General features: G+C 44.7%; 1 protein-coding gene across 1 annotated transcript; it reads left to right on the forward strand.

Moving 5' to 3' along the window:
* Positions 1 to 4,059: 4,059 nt before the first annotated feature.
* LOC136588377 (lectin-like) lies at positions 4,060 to 23,310 on the forward strand. The gene is made up of 5 exons (XM_066587535.1): positions 4,060 to 4,120; positions 4,222 to 4,454; positions 14,738 to 14,875; positions 19,654 to 19,762; positions 22,835 to 23,310. The coding sequence occupies exons 1-5, from the start codon at positions 4,060 to 4,062 to the stop codon at positions 22,909 to 22,911; spliced, it is 618 nt and encodes a 205-aa protein (XP_066443632.1). The 3' UTR covers positions 22,912 to 23,310.
* Positions 23,311 to 23,601: the final 291 nt, after the last annotated feature.

Raw genomic sequence — 23,601 nt, forward strand, 5'->3', positions numbered from 1 at the left:
AGCTCACTACATAGGTACAGAACTAGAACTGAGCTCACTACATAGATACAGTACCAAAACTGAGCTCACTACATAGGTACAGAACCACAACTGAGCTCACTACATAGATACAGTACCAAAACTGAGCTCACTACATAGGTACAGAACCAGAACTGAGCTCACTACCTAGATATAATAACAGAACCAGGTTTTCTACATAATAGGGTAATAGAACCAAGCTTACTACAAAGACACAAAATCAAAACCAAGCAGACTACATAGCTACAGCATTACATAGATACAGTAACAGAATTGTACAACACACTATGTGTACCCCAAATTGGTTTCTATGAAAACTAGAACTCAGCCCACAAAATACAAGGTGTCATATAGTCACACTGACAAAACAATAATAAAGTTCTGACAGTTGGAACACAAAAGGGGAAACGATCTACTGGCTCTTAGGGATCAAAATACACAAAAAGTGATGGAGTTCTGCGCCAAATATATTTACATGAAACTTAAATTCAAAATCTACAATAAAAAAGTCACATTTTTAGGCTGGATTCACACAAACGTATATCGGTTCGGTTTTCACGCCGAGCCGATATACGTCGTCCTCATCTGCAGGGGGGGGGGGGATGGAAGAGCCAGGAGCAGGAACTGAGCTCCCCCCCTCTCTTTCTCCTCTCCACCCCCTCTCCGCCCCTCTGCACTAGTTGCAATAAAAGGAGGTGGGATGGGGGTGCGGCTAAGTTCCGCTAATTAGCTCCGCCCCTGTCCCGCCTCTCCCCATTGAAAATAGTGCAGAGGGGCGGAGAGGAGGCAGAGAGGGGGCGGGAGCTCAGAGCACTGCTCCCGGCTCTTCCAGCCTCCCCCCTGCAGAGAGAGACGACGTATATCGGCTCGGCATGAAAACCCAGCCGATATACGTTCGTGTGAATCCAGCCTAAAGAGGGTTTTTCCAATTTAACGTGATTATTGGGGGTTAACCCCTTGAGGACACATATAATGTATTGAAAATCCCTTTTAAAAAGTGAGATGAAAAGGAACCGCAATTCTGCCATCTTGGGGGGGGGGGGGGGGTGTCTTGTCTCTATGCTCTTGCCCCCATGAGATATAGTACAAAGCTGTCTGTACTTGCATGTACTACTGAGTTCTAAAGAAATGCTCTGCGGTTGTTTTCTTGAGAACAGATAAGCGCAGATTATATGTGATATGTTTACAATACAGGGACGGTGCAACTTCCCTGTAACACCCCCACCTCTCTCCCCCTCAGCACACCCGCACCACCTTTCTTCATAATGGTGCCAACGTGGTGAAGGGTCATCTATCGGATTATGTTTGCTTGATGGGTGTGTGAAACTGCTGCCAGTCTCATTTTTACTATACCAAGGCAAATAAAATGAATCTCAGTGCTAACACTGTATTGGACCGTGACACATCTACTGAGGTATATAAAGTATGTGAACACGCTGGAGGGAAAGCAGAAGAACAAGACATTCAGGTAGGCATTGCTCCTTGCACGCCATCCTTGTGGAATTGACTACTTTGGAGAATCCATTTTTGATAGAAGGGCCTCCAGTTGACATTCTTATCGTAGGTTCTGGACCGGCAATGATCGGCGGTATACTAAGGGTCTCACAGCGGGATGGGCCGACTATCTAATATCTGCAGGAGGTTTTTAGCTCCTTGCGCTTCATAGTGGTGGTACCTGGTATAGCAGCTCCATTCCATTCACTTGAATGGACTGAGCTGCTCTCAGGCTATATGATGTATGACCTGATATCACTGACCTGAGTAGAGGCTGCAGCTCTTGAAGTAGTTGATCGGCGGGGATCCTGAGCGGTGCGCCACTACTGATTAAATATAGATAATATTGGAATTCTGGAAAACCCCTTGAAAGTTGTAAGCTTTCCTGAGACACTATCTGCTGCCTGCAACACCGGTCTATAGAATGTACTGCATGTATGATGTGTGCGTCACGCTCTAATGTGTAGGCAGAGGTAGCATTAATACGTGATCAGGTGTCATTGGCATCCTTGAAGGCTCCTGTAGGATGTGAAATTTGGCTCAGGTGTATTCAGAATGGACCTAGTTAAACTACTACTTGTTAGCCCACAACTGTCAGATGGCTCCAAATGACATCACTTGCTTGTGGGTCAAGAAGGATATTTAGCAAAGCAATGCCTGATATATTTTCTTACAGAGGCAAACATTAGCTCAGTTCTGGTACCAGTAAGCTGGGTTCTGTTCCTGTTTCTATGTAATAAACTCAATTCTGTTATGGCATCTACGTAGTAAGCTTGATTCTGGTACCATATCTATGTAGTAAACATGGATACATATAAATACATAAATGCTTCTGTTACCATATATGTATTAAGCTTGATTCTGTTATCGTATCTATACTTGATTCTGGTAAACTATCTATGCAGCAGGCTTTGTTCTGGTACCTTATATATGTAATAAGTTTGGTTCTGGTACTGTATCTATTCAATACATGTCAGATCTTTTAAAAATTTAGACTGAGGGCCTAAATTCCTCCTAGAGCCCAGGGTTAATGGTAGACCTAATCCACTGCTGCTCTCGCTATTGAAAAAACATGTTTGCCCATCTGAGCTGGGTTTCAAGAGGAATAGCTATTGACCTAATAAATATTATCTAAACTGTATGGCTACCCTAAAGGGCCATTTACACGGGATGATTATCGCTCAAAGTTCATTCAAGCGAATGAATTTGAACAATAATCGTGCAGTGAAAATGCAAAAAAATAGTCTCACTATTCGTTATTGCTGACTTTTAGTCAGCGTAAAAACATTGCTGGACCACCAGCATGTTGTTGCGTGTAAACGCTCCCCGCTCCCCGCTTCAGATAGAAGGTGAAGCACTGAGCGAGAAGCCCGCGATCCAGCAGTGATCTCTGCCTGTCTGAACACTCTGCACGAACGCTAACGAGCATAGTGGTGTTGTGAGCGCTCACTCACTCGTTTAGACGACTTTCGTCCCCTGTAAATGGGACCTAAGAATAAAGCAAGACATGGATGTGCTAGAATAGTCAGCCATGAATTGTTGTCATTTTTGATGATGACCCAAACACGTAACTGTCATGTATGCTCCGTACGCCGGACAGTTCTGGCTGTGAACATACTGGTGGAAGCATGAGAATGGGACAAGAAAAATTCAACATGGCCAATTCATTTTTCTATCAACTGCAGACATTGGCGAAGTTCTAGATCTTCTCCTTCCCCATTGACAACACATTTTTGGAAGGTTCATTGGCGGTTGGACTGAGATATTTGAGCCCACGAGAGAAATTGTATTGTACAGACCCACCTTCACAATACAGCATTCATCTTGTCTAAATGGGCCTTACGTTTTCTTGTGTCCATCAGACATAATTCTGACAGTTCCCCCTACATCTATATAATCTATACATTACTGTGCATCCTGTTGATATCATTGTATATATAGGACATATCATTAGTAAGGTCTAATAGGTTAGTGGCGAATCAACCCATAATAATCAGACCGTAGAAACAAGTGATTGGTTCCAAAAAGCATCTGCCTTCAGATAGACCTTAGCGTTTTATTGGGTATTCCTGTCCAGAATTCTTCCCTTAATTGAGAAGAAGTGAATTCCGCAGCAGAAATGGTGATAGAATTGACATGTGCGGAATTGAATTCCGCACCGCATGTCAATTTCCGCACGGGTTTTGCGCGGTTTACTTACGCAGCTTGTGAACGGGATTTTCGAAATCTCATCCACTTTGCTGCTGCTGTAAATGCCGCAGAATACCCATGCAGAGGGTCCGCACAGAAGTTCTGTAGCAAATCTGTCCTGTCTGAACCCCCCTAAGAGTGCAGCTACATGTGCCTGAAAACACTACTTTTGCTGCAAAATCCTCATGTTTCACATGTAGAATTTGGTCAGGGATTTGCCAAGGATTTCATCCTATGTGTTGCAAATGGTGAAATCTCCGATGAACACCCACAGCAAGAATTTGCATGCTGCGAGTATAATCAGCCCCATGGGTCATGTGGATGACATTCATTTCCTTAATTTCTACAGGACTAACCATGTTTAACATGACGCCCCTATTATTGTTACTCTCTTTGGTGTTTCTTCAAGGATCTCTAGGTAAGTCACATTATTGTACTTTGTAATCGTTGCTAACCCAGTCCAATCAGCAAGCAATTTATGGGGTTATGACCACTAACAAGGCATACCTTTCTATGTAGGGTTTATATTTGGGAGAGGTGAAGCCTCACATTCTGCTGAAATCCGGCTTCCATTCCTGAACATTGAGGTGGGCTCTTCGAATGGGCAGAATGCACAACAAAATGTATTATCAGTACCAGATGATGAAAACCCAGATTATTTCTGCCAAGGTCCCTGTAAAGATGGTTGGATCTCCTACGGTGGATATTGTCACTTGTACGTGGCTTCGGATCTAAGCTGGAAGGATGCAGAGGTAAGAATAAAGAACTGACCATAATGATGAATGGCTTACTGGTACAGGTAAAGCTATCCATCTGGGTATGCATGGCACCACTGATCCTGATGCCCACTGGGGTCACGTTAGAGGTTCCTGAAAGTCAGGACTGTTCTCGAAAGTCCTAAAGCAAAATGCAATGAACTTCTAGAAGTCTTTGGCCAGAATTAGACCTAGTCAATGCTTCAGACTCTTTTTGACTTGCCAACACTTGTCAGGCATCAGTTAAATCCCAGACCCATGTGCCAGTGCGACCCTCTTGCTTGTGCACTAAAGGTGCGCATATATTATTAAACTACAGTTCATGAAAATGGATTATTTCAACCAAAATGATCGCTCACCGGGTGACATTTAACAATGAACGACCGTTTCAGCCAACTGATAGCAGACTGCCATTGTCTGGAAAGAAGTCAGCCATGTTTGACATTTTTGCCCAACAACCAGGAAAAACATTTTTCGTCCATTAATGATCTTTCTTTGAAAGGTTGTTCCTAGAAAGATCTTTCATCCATCGCTTGTGTCATTGAACATGTATGGCAAGTTTGAATGGCTGCTTTAGGCTTCTTTCCCAAGAGCGCCATTCAATCCCGCCCCCTCCCATTGATGGCTATGGACAAGGGGCGGGGAGAGGGTGGGGCCTTAGCTCCGACCACACCACACCCCTTGTCCGCAGTCAGCAATGGAAAAAGGTGAGGTGGGCCGGCGCTTAGCTCCCCTTCCATTGCAAAGAGCCAGCAGGAAGGAGAGCAGAGGGAGGTAGTTTAGCAGCCACGCTGCTAAACTCCCTCCCACCTCCGGCCGCTGCCATAGGCTCCCATAGGAGCCCATGCAGCGGCCAACGTATTCCGGCCTAAAAGATAGTTCTAGGACTATCTTTTGGGCCCGATGTAAATTCAGCATATGTTATATTTTGGCTCATTATTATAAGTAGCACCTAATTCCTGGTGGTTCACTGGTACATGCAGGGATGTAGTTATAGGGGATGCAGAGGTAGCAGTCACTACCGGGCCCTAGAGCCGTGGGGGAACCAAAGCCCCTCTTTCACATAAAAAAGGACCAGTATTATAAACAGCACATGGATGGTTGAGGGGCCATGTTACAGATTTTGCATTGGGCCCCCAACATTTGGCCTCTACCTAAGGCCGGCTTCACATGACGGGATTTCAATAGTGGAATCCGCGATCGTTACCTGCGGTATTCTGCGCCTATTAAAAAGATAGAACATTTGAGTGTGCGCTCATATGAGCGGATAGCGATTGCGATTTCCACGAGCAGATTTAATGAAGCCGTCCGACCCGTAGCCCATCTGCAATGAACATGGTTGATAGGCTGTGGGTGTCCGCGTCATTACCTGGCAACGGCATGGGATAAAACAAACATTTTTAAAAAATCTGTACTGCGCGTGACAGGTACGCAGGGTTGCCGGCCGGGGTCAGAGCAGAATCTGCTACAGGAACCCGCATGTGGAATCCGTCTCTGATGTGTGCAGCCGGCCTACTCTTTTAAGATCCTATTGATGTCCCTAGCTGCTGGCGTTGCATTGATGGGCTTCTTAAGAGACCCAGCATTGAAAGTTGTGGGAACCTTTGCATCCAGGCCCCTGAGCCTTTAGCTACGCCTAATAAATGCTTGCTGGTAATACCTCTACACTCCTGAAATATCACATATAAGCCCTACCCCAAAAATAAGCCCTAGCTGCATTACATTTAAAAAAAAAAAAAAGGAAACCATTACCTAGCAGGCTTGGTCCAGGTCCCTCCCGCTGCTCTCCGGAGAGACGACGTGCTTCTTGCATGAAACATCTTATTAAAGAATCACTGCATCCAAATTGATGCTCCTTTATTGCTTCCAAATATCCAGAAAGTATGCGAGGTTTCCAGCACGCTGGGGTCTTTGCCAAGCTTGACAAAGACCCCAGTGGGGGTGGCTTTGCTGCTTCCCTTCTTTACTTCATGAAGCACTTGATGGATCCTGGGAGTGGGGTCCTCCCTTTAACCTTTGCATGCCTTATATACTTCGCACGAGTTGTGCTACATTCGTGAAGTGCTGCAGTGTTACTTATATTGAATTCGACGCGCTTCTTGCAGTCCTCGGACGCCCACAGAAGATCACTTCCTGATTACGGGATTCATAAATCCCACCTCCAGGAAGCGATGGCTCTGATTGGTTCTTGAGAGCTGCTCAGCCAATCAATGCAGCACTCGATGAACCAATCACAGCTATCGCATTGGTTAATCAGGCGCTGTATTGATTGGCTGAGCAGCGCTCGAGAACTAATCAAAGCCATCGCTTCCTGGAGGGAGGATTCATTAATCTTTTTCCATGTTAAACGCTGTCAATCTCTACCATTGATTTCAATGGGGCCCCTCAGACCACGCTTAAAATGCAGCGTTTTTTTACGCAGCATTTTTCAAACGCGGTCTGTCCTATTTTCATGTGTTTCTGTGTTTTAAAACGCGATGCTTTGCCCATTAAAATGAATGGGGTGCGTTTTCAGCGCTGCCCAAAACGCAGTAGATTGTGGTTACCGCGTTTTTGACTGCATTTTCAGCTGCGTTTTTCCAGTTCTGACATTATCAGCTTGCTTGGCTGCGTTTAGAACCGTGCTGAAAACGCAGACAAGCGCTGTCAAAAAGTATGTCAACGCAGCTAAAAATGCAGTAAATGCAGCGTTATTACAAGTGCATGTCTTAGAGGGGCCTTCCATTTTACATTATTTTCTTCATTACGAGGACCACCCTACAGGAGACACGTTTTCTATGCCATTTTGGGTGGTTCTTTCATGGAGGCTTCACTACAGATATTCAGAGCTGAGAGGGACTGAAGAAGCGCTGGGTAACCCAAACGATAAGCGGACGAGCCAACGATGGATTTTATAAAATGAACGAAGAGCAATAAGCGAGCGATTATCATTAGAGATGAGCGAGCGTGCTCGCTAAGGGCAAATTACTTGAGCGAGTAGTGCCTTATGCAAGTACCTGCCCGCTCGCCTCAAAAAATTCGGGTGCCGGCGGGGGTGAGTGGTGAGTTGCGGGAGTGAGCAGGGGGGAGCGATAGGGAAGGGGTAGAGAGAAAGAGTGATCTCCCCCTCGTTCCTCCCCGCTCTCCCCCGCCGCTCCCCGCCCCCCGCCGGCAGCCGAATCTTTTGAGACGAGCGGGCAGGTACTCGCAAATGGCAATACTCGCTCGAGTATTTGCCCTTAGCGAGTATGCTTGCTCATCTCTAATTAGCATTCTTCGTTTGGTCGTTGTCTCGCGTTTAGATGGAACGATTACCGTTCACTTTCGCTTTCTTGAACAATAATCGTTCCGTCTAAAAGCCCCTTCTAAATGTCTGGATAGAATCCTTCAAGTATGAAGGAGACAATAAGCCTGTGGAGCGTTATCTTTGTGAGGGTAAACACGGATTATCCACTTCTAACGCTAACGGTTATATTTGCCTTCTAGGCTGTATGGAAACCACTTTGCAAAGGCTTATCTGTACTTCACTGCGATTGCTCTCTGTTATCACAAGGAGGGTTGTTCTGTGTTCATATAACAATACTTCATGTTTAGGTAACTAAAGCCTCTTAGATTCCAGTCATAGCTGAGAAATCTGAATGCGATGCGGTTGTCCACAACGTCATCCATCAATACTTCTGCTGCAAGGATTACTCTGCTGACCTTGAAGGACTTCAGATGCGGTTTTGTGTCTCAGTTGGTTTGCTAAGTGGGTTATACAGGGTACGACAAAGAAGGCTGCTTTCTTTAACCCCTTAGTGACGGGGCCTATTTTGGCCATAAGGATGCGATGATTTTTAGGGGATTTTTATCTCCACTTTTCAAAACCTATAACCTTTTTATTTTTCCATCAACATGGCCGTATGAAGATTTGGAATTTTTTTTTTGTACCATTTTGGGGTCCATATAATGTATTGTAAAACTTTTATACACTTTTTTTTTTTGGAGGGCGGGGAGAAAAAAAAACACATCAATTCTGTCATTGTTTTTTTTCTACAGCGTTAATCATGCAGCATTCATGACCCTATACTTTTGTTTTTTCTGTGTGTTGGTTCAATTATGATGGTGCCAAAATTATTACTTTTATTTATAAGTTTTTCCACTTTTGCACAAAAAAAACTTTTTTTTTATTCTTATTTTTTTGCATCGCTGCATTCAAAGTCCCCTAACTTTTTACTTTTCCATCGATGGAGCTCTTTGAGGGGTTGGTTTTTTGCATGACGAGCTGTAGTTTTTATTAGTACTATTTTTTGGTCTTTGTGGTATTTTTTGGTCATACAGACTTTTTGATCACTTTTATTGCATTTTTTGGGGGAGGCCAAATGAACAAAATAAGCATTTTGGCTCAGTTTTTTATTTTTACGTTTTTTGCCGTGCAGAATAAATGGTGTGTTTATTGTACAAGTCATTACAGATACAATGATACCAAATATGTGAGTTTAAAAATTTTTTTTTTGTTTATACAACAGGAAAGTGCACAAAGTTTTTTTATTTTCCTTACATTATTTTTATTTTATTTTTTATGTTCCTGTAGAGGACTTGAACTATAATATCTCTGATCGCTATGATAAAGCATTGCAGTACTTCTGTACTGCAGTCCATTATCACTCACAATAGAGACTGCAGGCCATGGCAGGCCCGGACACTGGTGTATGGCGTCCAGTTGCCATGGCAGCCAATCGATCCTAAATGATTATCATCGCGGACTGCCAATGACATCACAGAAGGAGTGTACTCCCTCTGTGAACCCTTTACATGCATCGATGTTTTGCATTTTCTACTCTGGCCGCTAAGCTTAGTAATACTCTGATACTTACTGTGCTGTATAGTAGCTTCATGGACCCTAGAAACAAAAGACAGAAGATGATTCACTGACGTCTATTGGAGAGTTTTCTAGGCATGTTCTGCGACATGTGCAATGGTCATTGTGCAGGATGGGGGAGGAGGTGAGCTGTAATTCCTCAGATACGCCGTTCCCTTCAGAATACTCAGCTTCTGGGCAGAGCTGGGAAAGGTCCGTCAGTTACAGTGTCATTTATTACGGCGCCTGCCTCCTTTTTCGACCCTCCAGGCATGCGCAGTAGATTCCTACTACTGCGCATGCGTACAGCATACATAGCGCCAGAGGCGTAACTTGAAGCTCCTGGGCCCCAATGCAAAACCTGTAACAGGGCCCCCAACTATAATGCTTTATTCATAGTACTGGGCTCCCTATATGGAGAGGAGAGGCCTTATAGGCCCCCTAAGGCTCCTGGGCCCGGGTGCAACCCCTGCATCCCCTATAGTTATGCCAGTGGATAGCGCACAGACAGTGCTGTACGGTGCGTAGACAAGGCGCTTTTGGGAGAAGTGGACTAGTCCTATGAAAGCTTGTCTATGTTCTATGGGCAAATTTAGCAATGGGGAGAAGCTAGCACTACTGCTCATAGGGCTTGTAGGAAAATGGAGGGGAAAGTGAGGCGGTGGAAGAAGATGTAGTGCGGCAGTAGGAGCAGGGGAACACAGAAAAATGGGAAAACCACGATTATGCTCTTTCAATGTGTTCTTATACATATGTGGTATACAAGGAGATGGTTAAAAAAATGGATTTGAGCTTGAAAACCCCTTTAAATGATAAGATCTTTTGTGCTGCTGAAATCCCACACTATCGAGTGAGCAGCGGTTTCCCTGCATCTGCAGCATGGAGTTGGTTCTCGTTCACATCTGTGCCGGACGCTTTGGTGCAGACCCAGCATGAAATACTGGACAGGAACCGAACGGACCCCATAAAACTGAACCATTCAGTCATTTTCCTGCTCTCATAACAGAGAATGAACATAAAATCCTCAATGTAAATGGGCCTTACAAACTGTAATTCCACACCGAAGCTGCTCCTGGAAGAGGTTTTGGAGATGATCCGACCCATTTCTTTAGCTCAGTGTACCTCGATCTTTTGAAGCCAACTAGCCACTAGTGGCATGTAGTTCCATTCGAGTACCCCCTAGGAAGAGACCTGTTGGCTATGCTCATACTGGCATCATTGGGAGTTCGTTCAGATTGGATGGCCAGAATAGCGCAGCATTTGGCATTATCCTTCCTAACAGAACAACAGACACCATGTCAGAATGCTCACGGACCCCATTATAAGTTAATGGTGTCCATTTGGGTGACATTGGTGTCTTTTATGTAATTTGATTTAGCCCTGTGTCATGGCTTCTGTTCAAAAGAGGTGAATAAAAAGTGGCGCACACAAAGCACCATGCAAATTTTTTTCCTTTATGCCCCACCTGTTTATATAAGGAAAAGCATTTGATTAGACATAGAACATATGACCCCCTACAGCAGATAACGGATACAGACTACACCTCATACTTCAGAAATAAAGATATGGACCTTTGTCCAGATACCCCTTTAAACAAACCCCGCTTGCCCCTGTACGCAGACCTCAGGCCAGAGCGCCATTATAAAAAAGACCCCAGACTAGTATACAACTCCCCCTATGTATAAAAACACAGTAAACATTACAGACTCCATATCAGACACCCTAAAAACTACTAACTCCAGGTTGGCCCTTCTGTTTACTGACCCCCAATAATATAACTAATTGCAGCACGATCATGGTAATGATAATGGCTGTGGTGGGGGGCACACACAGGAGATCAAACAGGAAGAGAGGGCGCGTCCGGAGATGGAAATGCCTTAGCAGCCGGTTATGAAACATTGCTGTATGTTAGGGCAGTCTAAGATTTTTTTTCCTTGCAGCATACACCGAAACTGGTTTGTACCCCTGTGTAATTGTACTACGGGTTGAGAGACACTGGTCTAGCTGTCACAATTTGGCCCTTGTCGGCGTCGCCGAAATATTTATTTTTTGCCAAATTTATCCCGCTCCTTGACTGGCGCCGTTTTAACAAGATAGTCATTGTTAATCACTACATGTTTTTAGTGATTTTTAATGTTGGGTGATCGGTGTGACATAGTACATAAGGCTGAAAAAAGAACCATGTCCATCCAGTTCAGCCTTCAATGTTGATCCAGAGGAAGGCAAAAAAAAACAATGAGGCAGAAGCCAATTTTTCCCATTTTAAGGGAAAAAATTCCTTCCAGACTCTAATCTGGCAATCAGAATAATCCCTGGATCACCGACCCTTCTGAAGTTATTAATCATTATAACATAGTATATTGTATCGCTGAAGAAAGGCGTCCAGGCCCCTCTTACACTCTTTTATTGAGTTCCCCATCATTACGGCCTCAGGGAGAGAGTTCCTCAGTCTCACTGCTCTAACAGAAAAGAATCTCCTTCTGTGTTGTGTAGAAACTTGTTACAGTCCTGGGTATAATAGATGATGGGAGAGATCTCTGTACTGTCCCCTGACATATCTATATATAGTTATTAGAGTGCCCCCTTGTTAGACTGGGTTCACATGGAACGGATTTGCTGTGGCGTCCAATCTGTCGTGGCAAAGCCGCATAGAACCAGCGATGCAATGCGGTATTGACAGCTGCAGCATGTCAATTCTTTTTTTTTTCCATTGCGGCCTCACGCCTGTCTATGGGGAGAGAAAGCCACAACGGAATGCCGATAGCCAAACTGCTCCAAAACCCACAGTGAAATGCCACAAGTTTTGAAGCTGCGGCTCTCGCGGAAATCTTGCGGCTCTCCGCGGGATTTCTCTCCCGTGGGAACCCAGCCTTACAGTCCTAGGTATAAATAGAAGATGGGAGAGATCTCTGTATTGTCCCCTGATATACCTATACTTAGTTATCACTGCGCCCCCTTCTTACAGTCTTGGGTATAAAATGTTATGGGAAAACTTAGGTCCCTCTGACTTCACTGCCTGTTTCAAATTGATAATTGGGAAGTGCGTGCACGCTGATATAGCCAAGAACACACAGCTGTATTAAAGGCAATATGTTTCTGATTTATTAATAGTGTCATGTTACAAATATACTCCAAATGACATAATAATAGAGATACATACCCTTAAAGTCATAAGAACTCATGATAGGCTTAGTTTCTAATGATTAACATATGTTAACGCCTTAAGGTGTGTGTTACTACTAAAACACGTGATATCCAAGAAACAGAGAGAGAAACTTATTAATATCACTGCTTGGCCTGAGGAATCCAAAGGAGGGGGGGGGGGGGAGAATAAGCAGCTCCACTAATCATTATGTAGAACTGCTTGTGAGAAAGGCCTGTGGGAGGTAGATACAAGAATCTAATACATTCTAGTGTATAATATGAACAAGTTAACCATTTAGCTGCTGCTATTTACTAATTTACTAATATCTACGGTATATGTATATATATACGTGTTTGCATAGCCTGATGTGAGAAACATATGAAATGATATAAATAATAGAATACATATATTATTACTATTACAAAATAGATTATGGGAGAGAACTTTGTATTGTCCCATGATATATTTATAGTTATTAGGACGCCCCCTTGTCCCCTTGTTACAGTCCTGGGTATAAATAGATGATGGTAGAGATCTCTGTATTGTCCTCTGATGTATTTATACATAGTTATTACAATGCCCCCTTGTTACAGTTCTGGGTATAAATAAATGATGGGAGAGATCTCTGTATTGTCCCCTGATATATTTATACATATTTAATAGGTCACCCTTCAGCTGTCTTTTTTCTAAACTACCGTAAATACCCCCAATTTTGATAACCTCTCTGGGCATTGTAGTCCACCCATTCCATTTATTACTTTAGTTGCCCGCCTTTGTACCTGCTCAAGCTCTGATATGTCCTTCTTGAGTACCGGTGCCCAAAACTGTCCACAATATTCCATGTGTGATCTGACCAGTAACTTGTACAGAGGAAGAACAATGTTCTCATCATGTGCCACTAGACCTCTATTGATGCATGTGTATAGACATTGTTACTGTATGATGATTGATGGCAATATGCGGATGAGATCTAGGTATATGGTGGTCTGTGAGGTTATATGGAGATATAGTAGATGTGGTCTAGGTATATAGTGGTGTGTTAGGTTATATACTGGACGTGTAATAGGTTGATTTTATAATGGTCAAGAAATACCAAACCTACCAAAGTATAACAAAATGAGATGATACTTAGCCGCAGTTACAGATTTTACAAACAATAGTTTTTCCACAATGAAATATGGAGCCCTGTTGTATAACATGCACAAATATACATCCATCATCCCTTGATGATGACCACCTTGGGCACCTTTCCACAATTCATGGTCCCATCCTAGGATACCAAGGTTGCCTTCCATAGCTCTTTAGGGTACGGTCCTACAAGGGATTCGCCACCCAGCTAAGATGCAGCCGGTATTCGGTTAAAAGCTACAGCTAGCTGAGACTAACTAATGATTTAAGTGATTATTTACTGTTCATGGTTAATGGCCGCACTGTTTTAGGCAAACTGCATGGCCAATAACCATAAATTAGTGAGCCACAGCTAGCTGGAACGTTTGGCCACATAAATGGATAACTACAGAGAGCAAAGGAACGCACACATAGGCACCGTAAAAGGGCGGACACCCACTGGTGTTTTTTTTCTCCATTGTGTTGCGAGAGCAAGTGAAAACTCTCGCCTCGCAGTGCGAGAAAAAAAACTGGATGATGCCGGGATATCGCCAGTCTTTGCAATTGGGCTAGCAGCTGCAGCGCTAGCCCCATTGAAAAGATATGGAGAATACTGCGGACCTCTGCCACAGCTGTGACAGCTGTGGCAGAAGTGCAGCATGCTGTCCCATTGCTTTCAATGGGATCGGCGCTGCTGCCGGTCCCATTGAAAACAGTGGTTTTTGGCAAACCCTGCAGTAGGATTTTTGGGGAAGGGCTTGAAATATAAGCCCTTCCCTGAAAATCATCAATAAGTAGTTTAAAAAGTACAAAAAAAAATACTCACCTCTTCGCCGCTCACACGCGTCCTCCGGCTGGCTCCCCGACACTGCTATCCAGCACTTTCAGCAGTTGGGGATTTAAAAGTCCCCGCCTCCTGGAAGGGCTGTGCTGATTGGCTGAGCGCTCAGCCAATAACAGCTAGTGCTTAGCTATTGGCTGAGCGCTCAGCCAATTACAGATAGTGCTTAGCTATCCATTCATATCACTGAGACACTTCAATTCTGTCCTATTACATCAGGGATATACTAGTTGTATGATAGCATGCTGCACTTTGAATAATTAGTGAATAATAATGATTATGCATTGTTGGGCCATCATTAATGTAATTAATCATCACCTTTATATCCTTTGTTCCACTCACCTCTTTCCTTCTTCCATACTACACAGCGCCATTGCCAATCCCTCTTTAGCCGTGCTCATCTTACAAGTGTCATGAGTGAGGAGCACAATCGATTCCTCATGGCTCTGGCCCTCTCTAAAGGATATCATGGTGACAAGCTGTGGACCGGTGGCAGCGCAGAAAGGGTGAGTGACAACTTCCAAACAAAAAAACGCAATTCATATTGTGATAACAAACCCAGCAGAACCAATGGTGGATTATAATAGGGGCGATTGGGTTGGATGCCCCTGGCGTGAGGCTTCAGGGGGGCCTATGGCAGTCCCAATCACCTCTCTTGTAATCCACACTGCCTAATCTCCAGCTGCAGGGAGAGGAAGGGGTTAAATGCCTTAGTACTCTCACAGCCTTCCATCTCTGCTGCATAGGATTTCACAGGTGCACAGCAGGACGTCATCACTCCTCTCCCTCCCTGGCCTCTGTACTCCAAGTGTAATGAGTGCTTGGAAGAAGAGTGATGGCATCCTACTGTGCACTTATGAGCTCCCTATGCAGCAGAGATGATAGGCTGTGTGGTGATGAATTTAACCCCTTCCTCTCCATGCATACACAGGTTTAGCAATGGGGCCAAGCTGTCTACCATGGCCACTCTCCCTGTGCACAATGGGGGTCATATTACTAGGTGGGGCCACTGAAGAGGCTTCCCCCCTTCCTCCCTCGCATCTGTCCAAACCTTTTGATGTACAAGAGGTCAGGAAGTCCTTAGTTCAAGTTAGTCAGTGACAGGGGGATTTTCAGAATCGGGCAGACTAGCTAATCAAAACGCACCCAAACATGTTTCAGTGCAGGCCCCAGAAAACCGTCAAACTGTGTATTCCCATAACTGGTTATAATTTCCGAGACTGTTTGATATCAACAAATAGATAAAATTATGACTGGAAATATGCCAGGCCTATATCCCCGATCGGAGGGTCTCCCACCGAGATATGGGGAAAATGGGCAATTATGCTTTGTCAGAGCTCGTACGAATCCAACTCACCTCTCTCCAAATGACCTCAGATGGGGCGTGGAGAAGGTGTGTTCTAGGGAACCCTTTATAATTTGGGGCTCCACAGAACCAAATTGTCAGATCTTCGGAGATACGCCCAGTGTATGGACTGTCCCATTGTTTTAAGGAACTCCGCCAATCAGAATCATGGGCTGTGTATCCAAAATCTGGTATTTTTCCTTTATATTCTTTTTTTCATTTTAAAATAATGTTTAGTGTGCATACCTTTATACCCTTAGAGTTCCATGTAACAACCTTTTTCTATATCTTATTTATGAACGTATATATAATATATATAAAATAATCTGCACTTCTAGTCTTTTTCTAGAATAAATCTACAATTTATAAGTCAGCCTTGTCCGTTTTAAAATGAATCATAACTCCGAAGATGGTTTTCATAATTCATAGCCTGGGTCCCAGCTTCCCTTAACAGCCAGTGATCATAGCGTCTGTATGTGCATGGCATTGTAGAGTGCAGAAGCCATTAGACTGAAGCAGGGAGTGATCTGAGCTTCTTGTCTGCATGCATGCAGAAGCCTGGGAAATCTGGGTACAGATCCACCTGTATTCTAAGAACTCCAAGCTTGCAATCCCGCTAGAGTGATCAATCGAGGGTCTGCCGTGACAGTTGGTAGCAGCAAGTGTGCTCGAAGTAGTCAATCTGTGAGTAATTGGGGATAGACGCGGGATTGATTGGTATTGCCCCCCTCTCCCTCCGTAACAGTTACTATTTCTAAGAGGAGCTACAGCAAGCACATTATTACTATGGGAGGCATTGAAAAGTTGATTAAGGGCTGCAGTAGGATGTGAAGAGTGAGCAGAGGCAAGTCGTGGCTGGAAAAAATCTCAACAGTAAATCTGGGCCCAGAGAGAAGAAAACCAAATCTGGATGACTCAGACGACAGAGACACCATCATCTGTGATCACTGGAGGTACCTGCGCTCTAAGCACTATTAGGGTACATTCACATGTAGTGGAAATCAGTGTAAATTTTCTGCAGCGAAAGATTCGTGTGGCCCTGGGCAAAATTAAAAGTGGGGCCCCAAATTCTAAAACATGACCCCAGGCCCCAGACCAGCCTGCAAATCTAATAGACAGCAGGTAGACAGTCCCTGTGGCTTATGCCCCACCCAAGAAGAGTGGAGAGACAGACATTTCTCATGTACAATTCAGCCCCTCCTATTCCTGCCCATCAGTCTGTCACCAGCAAACTAGGAAGGGGAGTTGTCTTCTAAACAGGGGCATAGCTAGAGTCTTATGGGCTCTGATGTAAAGTTCAGTTTGGGTCTCTCCTGGCCACCGCTCATCCATAATGTTCTACTTCTTCACTGGGTCTCTCATGGGAGTTGCTAGAGTCTTAAAAAATTGCGAGCGCAAGCCTGAAGAATACATATGACCTACCCCCTTCCCAAAAATAAATATAAAATAATACACATATGTTTATGTATTATACAGTATACAAGACAGCATATCTATAGGACATAGTAACATAGTAACATAGTAACATAGTATGTAAGGCCGAATGAAGACATTGTCCATCTAGTCCAGCCTGTCTATCCTACTGTGTTGATCCAGAGGAAGGCAAAAAACCCCAAGGCCAGAAGTCAATTAGCCCTTTTGGGGAAAAAATTCCTTCCCGACTCCCTAATGGCAATCAGACTGTTCCCTGGATCAACCCCTAATAGTTCCTACCTGCCTATATTCCAGGATTGACACTTAACCTAATATTTATATCCTGTAATATCCTTCTTCTCCAGAAAGACATCAAGTCCCCTTTTAAACTCCTCTATGGATTTTGCCATCACCACTTCCTCCGTTTTATAAAATGGCCTGCTCGGCTCTAGTATAACTGTAAATAATGTAGTCACCTATATTATATTCATATACCAGCTCTACACAGTGAAGTAATTACTGTGCAGTTACCTCCAGTGATAGTAGTTGATGTCTCCTCTGGTTGGGATTGTTCACTTTCATTTTCTTTTTTGTCCGGGCCTAGAAAACCATGAAGCTGTCCAGCCATGACTCATTCCTACACTTCCTATCCTGCTGGTGCTTCCAATGCCCCTCTTAGTGCCCCTAACAGTGTAAAAGTGCTGCCATTTGTACCTCCTACAAGATAATTAATGCCCCACAGTTGTAATGCTCCAAACAAATGCTTCCTTAGTGTCCCCAAAAATTCAAACTGCTCCATTAGTGACCCATGGGTTTACTGTGCCACCGGACGTTTACTGTGCCCAATTAGTGCCCCCACAAGTTTATTGTACTACCAGACATTTACTGTACCCCCAAGCGTCTACTGTGTTCACTCAGTGCCCCTAGAAGTTTACTGTGCCTTTTTAGAGTCCCCATAGGCTTATACTGTCTCCAGGATTTCACTATGCCAAATGCATGCCTCCAAAGGTTTCCTGTGCCGCCTTAGTGCCCCAGAGGCTCACTGTTCCCCCAAAAGTTTACTGTGGCCCATTAGAGCCCTCTGAAGTTTATTATGCCCCGAAAGGTCTACTGTGTGCCCTCAGTGCCTCTACAAGTTTACTGTGCCACCTTAGTACCACCAGAAGTTCAATGTGCTCCCTTAGTGCCCCCATAAGTTTATTGTGCCATTAAAAGTTCACTGTGTCACCTTTGTACCCCTAGAAGTTTACTGCACCCTCAAGTTTTCTGCCCCTTAATGCCCCCACAAGTTTACTGTGTGCCCTTAGTGTCCGCAAAAGCTTATTGTGCCACAAGAAGTGTGGTCCCCCAGTGCCTACAGATGTTTACTGTGCCCCTTTATGCCCCCAGAAGTTTACTGTGCACCCTTAGTGCCCCCAGAAGTTCAATATGGCATCAAAAGTATGGTTACATTGCTGCGTGCTCATCTCTCCTTTATAAAAGACAAACTGTTATTGGCTGATATGGTCACGCGGTCAGGAGGAATGTTCCTGGGGAAAGGAAGGAAGAGGATGTGTGTGTCTGAAGCCCGTGCATGGTGGCAATGAGAAGCTGCAACACAGCAGAACTGAACAGAGGGACAGACACAGGCGAACAGCAACCTGTGGCTGAGACTGTGGATTGATGCTGCGCTGCCTGTATGACTGTGGGATCAGGAATCATTTCTGGGAGAGGTAGACCAAGGAAAGCAAAACAGTCCCTTTGGCTGCAGTCCTTGTGAATCTGTTAGAAAGAGACAGACATGATTCGGTAACTCTTCACATTAATCATCTCCTTTCGGACTCCAATGAAGCTTCTCTTCCCCTCTGCGGTACCCAGTTCGCCTGGAGAACTGTAAGTTGAGGCGGTCCTCAAAAAAATCCACTTCTGTGCAGACCACCAGATTTCAGGGCCTTGTAGGCCTGCCAGCCACACTAAAAATACTGCAAACACTAACAATACAGGAGTGTGACTGGAGACGAGCCGGGAACTTCTAGACTGTTATTGCAGGCGTGTGCATCTGCAAGTTGTGGACAAGTCATCCGCTAATACTTAGGTGACATTCGGACGGTCTGTGGGAAACCACCATGCATTACTGAGTTTATACGTTTAGTGATAACACCGCCTGTTCTCCGGATACGGTGTATGTGCGGAGCTTTCTGATTACCGAGAGTAAATTATATCATTCCAGTAACGTTAAAGTTATTGCAGTTAGCACTATTATATGATGTTAACGCTTGTGTAATAGCGCTGATTGCTGGGCAGCCCGGCAATTATTAGGAAAACGTGTTACAACAAGCAGCCGATATGCGCCATTTATTTTCCAATCCGACTACTGGGCAGCTCACTACAATCAGTGGAGGCCTACGCAAGGACAAAGGGGGGTATTTTTCAAGGTAAGTAGGGTGCAAAATTTCCCGATTTTGACCAGAATTTCACTTTAAAATTCTTCCAAAGCAGCCTTAGATTATTTCAATGTGTTAATATATCTGTATTTTCGCTCCTCAGGGATCCAATACTTGGGTTGATGGATCACCATTCAAGTTTCTGAAGTTTCCCGGAGGCATTCTGAGTAGAATTTTTGGTAGCAAAAAGTGCTTAAGCCTGACCTTTGGAGGTGAATAAGTGATTGAAAAGGTCAAACGGGAATTAAGTAATGGGGATGGGACCTATTGCCCAGGTTGGTGGCGGTATTACATTTCTTACTGCTCTTGCTCAAGGACCTCTCCCCGGTCTGGGATCTGAGACAGTGCTTGAACACAGAGAGTGCTCTCTATCCTTAGGCATATCCTATCATTCTAGACCCCTCACTGCCCTAGACCACCAGAGATACTAACATTAGCCCCCTGTCATTTTGCTTTTACACTTAAATGCATCTTAGGTGGCAGAGGGGACCTATAAGCCCCCTTAAGCAGCAGGGCCAGGTACGACTATCTCTGCATAGTCTATAGCACGTGTCAAACTCAAGGCCTGCGGTTCTAATCTGCCCCGCCACATGATTTTACGTGGCCCTCGACGAGGTCCTGATGCAGAAGGACAGGCTTTCCACTTTCCCTGGAGGATGCAGCCAGTACTTGGCAGAGGGGGCAGTGCCAGCTCAGGGAGCGAGTGCAATCCACACCGCTCTGTTCAACAAGTAACAGGTGGCGACTCAATGCTAACAGCCCTACCTGGCACCCTAGCCACCCTCCACCTAGGAAGCTTGATGCTGGAGAGGTGGAAGAGGAGAAACCCCATCATAGTGCACAGAGCTCCATAGCCATCTTATGTACATATAGGGCTCATTCACACCGGCAGATGCCGTTTCGGTCTGTGAAATACGCAATGTTTTTACAGACCGAAGCCATGTATATTTGCATTGTATTTGCACATTCTTGCATTTTTTTTATTTTGCACATGTATTCACTATGTTTATCATGTGCAAAAAAAAACAAAACTCTAGAAGGTCCCCTAGATTTCTCCTGGCTTTAATCCGTAATATGGACCAAAATAAGACATGCTGTGATTTTATGAGCACGCAGAAAATACCCATATAAAAAAACCTCATGCCTGACTACAACCAATGCAAACCTATGGGGATTAGCTGCCTGCATTAGGGCTCAGTCAGACGAGCGTTTGTTTTTTTTTGCGCATGTACTTGAAAGCATTAGGATACAGGCAACCCCCACAGAGATTTTCAGGGATCAGCACTTTCTGGAGGCAGGGATTTTTAAATCCCAGGCCACCAGAAAGTGCTTCAGAGCAGTGCCGGAATGGAATGGAGAACATGCGCTGGAGCCCCGACAGCGGTGGAATGTGATGTATATATATTTTTTATACATGCTAGGGATGATTTTCAGGGAAGGGCTTATATTTAAAGCCCTTCCCCAAAAATCGTTGCCTGTATCCCATTGCTTTCTGTGGGGCTGGCTGCAGCGCCGACCCCATTGAAAGCAATGGGAGAAGATTGCGATCCTCTGCCACAGCTGTGGCAGGGAATTCCTTCATCCTCGCGGGGAGTCTCCTTGCACTGAACACTCTGACAGTGCTGTCACAGTGTTCATTGGTGAGGGGACTCCCCGCGGGGATATTTTACACGCAGCACGGACCTTGCTGCTGCACGGATGTCCTATCTTTTGCAAGTGTGAGTATTTTGTGCCTGTAAAAGACAGACATGTGAACACACCATAGGAAATCAATGGTTCTATGAAAAGTGCTTTTTTTTGCGCTCATAGACGCGCGCAAAAAAAACACTCGTCTGACTTCGCCCTCAGACATTTAAAAAATATATGTGTAATAGGGAGCGCAAATACACCCGTGTGAATGAGCCCATAGAAATGGCCTTTGGAAGGCAACCATAATGCTGATGTGGCTCTCAGTGAAAATGAGTTTGACCCCCCCCCCCCCTGCGCTATATGTACGTGTCTTGTTGTATACCTCAGTTTCAAAGTGGAGGAAGGATAAACCCATGGAGCGCACAGCAGGAAATTTTTAATTTTTTTTACACCGAGCCGCGTCTCTTTTCCCATCCAATCCTGTCTTACTGTGCAGTGAAAAACCGTGAGCGACCTTTCATACGGGTGGAATGCTTCCACATTCCACACTGCAAGCCGCGGTAAATTCGCCATTGACAAAGGTTAGCAATGGATCGCATTTTTACCATAAGCCACAGTAATTTATACAGGATGCATCACAACGCAACGCTTTTGAATCACCAGACCCCTGCAGACCAGACCCCCTAAACAAATCAAGCCCTCAGACCAGACTCGTCTCCCAGACAACATCCTTACGCTGGCCACAGGGTCCGGGAGTAGGCTGGGGTGACATGGAGACTTTTTGTAGTGCGACTTTCCAATTTTAACTATCAAACGACAGCTGTAGTGAATCTGGTGACTTGCAGCAGCCCTGAGGACTCCTGCAGCTCATTCAATAAATAATATCGTAAAGCCGTGCTACAAAAAGTCTTTCTCTAGCCCCAGCCTAAAAATCTCATGGGATTTTCACGGTCGTGTGAAATTAGCCTAAAAAGCAGTGCAGGAATAATGCGAGGTGTGTATTCAGGTGATGGCATCTGGGAGACCTGACAGCTCTTGCAGATGTCTGAGAGGTTTCTGGCAGAAGTGTGCTGTAAATTAGGGCACCAGTAACTCAGTGTGCAGAATGTTTAACATCTGACAGTGAGGGTGATCAATGAGTGGAACAGGTTACCACAGGAGGTGGTGAGTTATTTCTTCAGTGGAAGTTTTCAAACAAAGGCTGGACAAATATCTGTCTGGGATGATTTAGTGATCCTGCACTGAGCAGGGGGTTGGACCCGATGACCCTGGAGGTCCTTCCAACTCCACCATTCTATGAGTCTATGATTTTGCACCACAGTGATGTATAAATGCTGTTTATAAGGGCTTATTCAGACGTCTATATATGGGCTGGGTTTTCACGCCTGGCCAATATACGGTGTCCCTTTCGCAGGGGGAGGAGGCGGGCCGGGGGCGGGAGCAGTGCACTGAGCTCCCGCCCCCTCTCCACCCCTCACCACTGTTTGCAATGGGAGGGGCTGGGATGGGGGCGGAGCTAAGTCTTAATCTTAATAGCTGGACTGCTCTGGGGATTCAGTGATCTCAGACTGGTTGGTACCAGATTAAGCAGGATCAACATTCTTGTGAAAACTTTTGAAAGCCCTATTTATATTCTCTCCAACCTTTCTCTGCAGGTGGAAACTTCTGGGATCCTATAAACTGTGTCCAGAGGCTCCAGTTCATCTGCATATACAAGCCAAGCCAGCTGTGAGACCCAAGAAAATTGGCCGGGCCGGGCTGGACACTGGTGCAAATGTGGCGCAACTGAAGCAACCAGAAAACTACTAGATTTTAGGCATGTGGGGCTTTGTGGCACATTGTAATTGATGCCTGGGTGCGGTGATGAAAAAAGTTGTTGTTTTCCCCCCTTTTTTTTTGATCATTTCTTCTTGCTGGAAATACAAAGATAATCATCCTCAAATACTAGAAAACAATTGACTGTATAACCTTGTGATGCTTGAGCCTGTAGAATATGCAGAACTGCCGATGACTGTCAACTGCTGGAAAATTGTAACTTCTACTTACGTACATACAGAATGTTGGTAGGTAAACGACTTACCTCTCCGGATCCTGCATACAGATTGATGCCACAGTCTCCACCCACCCAATAGGCCACATTTTAAGGTTTGCAATAGCGACTGCCTCAAAAACTACAGTGAAAAATCCGCACTTTTCCTGCACACGAGCGAAAATCAATTGCGATTGCAGAGTACAAATCGCAGCATGCTCTATTTTGGGCGGTGTCCGTTGAAATCAATGGAAGCCGTCCGACCTGCGGCCCTTCGGCAAATAACATTGTGGAAATGTAGCGGGAACTGCGTCATCACGTAGTGACGATGCAGGAAAATCTGTAATGCGCATGTCCACAGTACAGATAGAGAATAAAGAAGACGGGTACACG

The sequence above is a fragment of the Eleutherodactylus coqui genome, chromosome 13 (assembly GCF_035609145.1).
Source record: "Eleutherodactylus coqui strain aEleCoq1 chromosome 13, aEleCoq1.hap1, whole genome shotgun sequence".
Taxonomy (NCBI): domain Eukaryota; kingdom Metazoa; phylum Chordata; class Amphibia; order Anura; family Eleutherodactylidae; genus Eleutherodactylus; species Eleutherodactylus coqui.

What these genes read in the sequence shown, in the direction of transcription:
- LOC136588377 (XM_066587535.1), top strand. Translation starts at nt 4,060, where the DNA reads ATGTTTAACATGACGCCCCTATTATTGTTACTCTCTTTGGTGTTTCTT. An exon ending in GTTTCTTCAAGGATCTCTAG is followed by an intron (nt 4,121 to 4,221) that starts GTAAGTCACATT and finishes CTTTCTATGTAG; the next exon opens with GGTTTATATTTGGGAGAGGT. An exon ending in TAAGCTGGAAGGATGCAGAG is followed by an intron (nt 4,455 to 14,737) that starts GTAAGAATAAAG and finishes CATACTACACAG; the next exon opens with CGCCATTGCCAATCCCTCTT.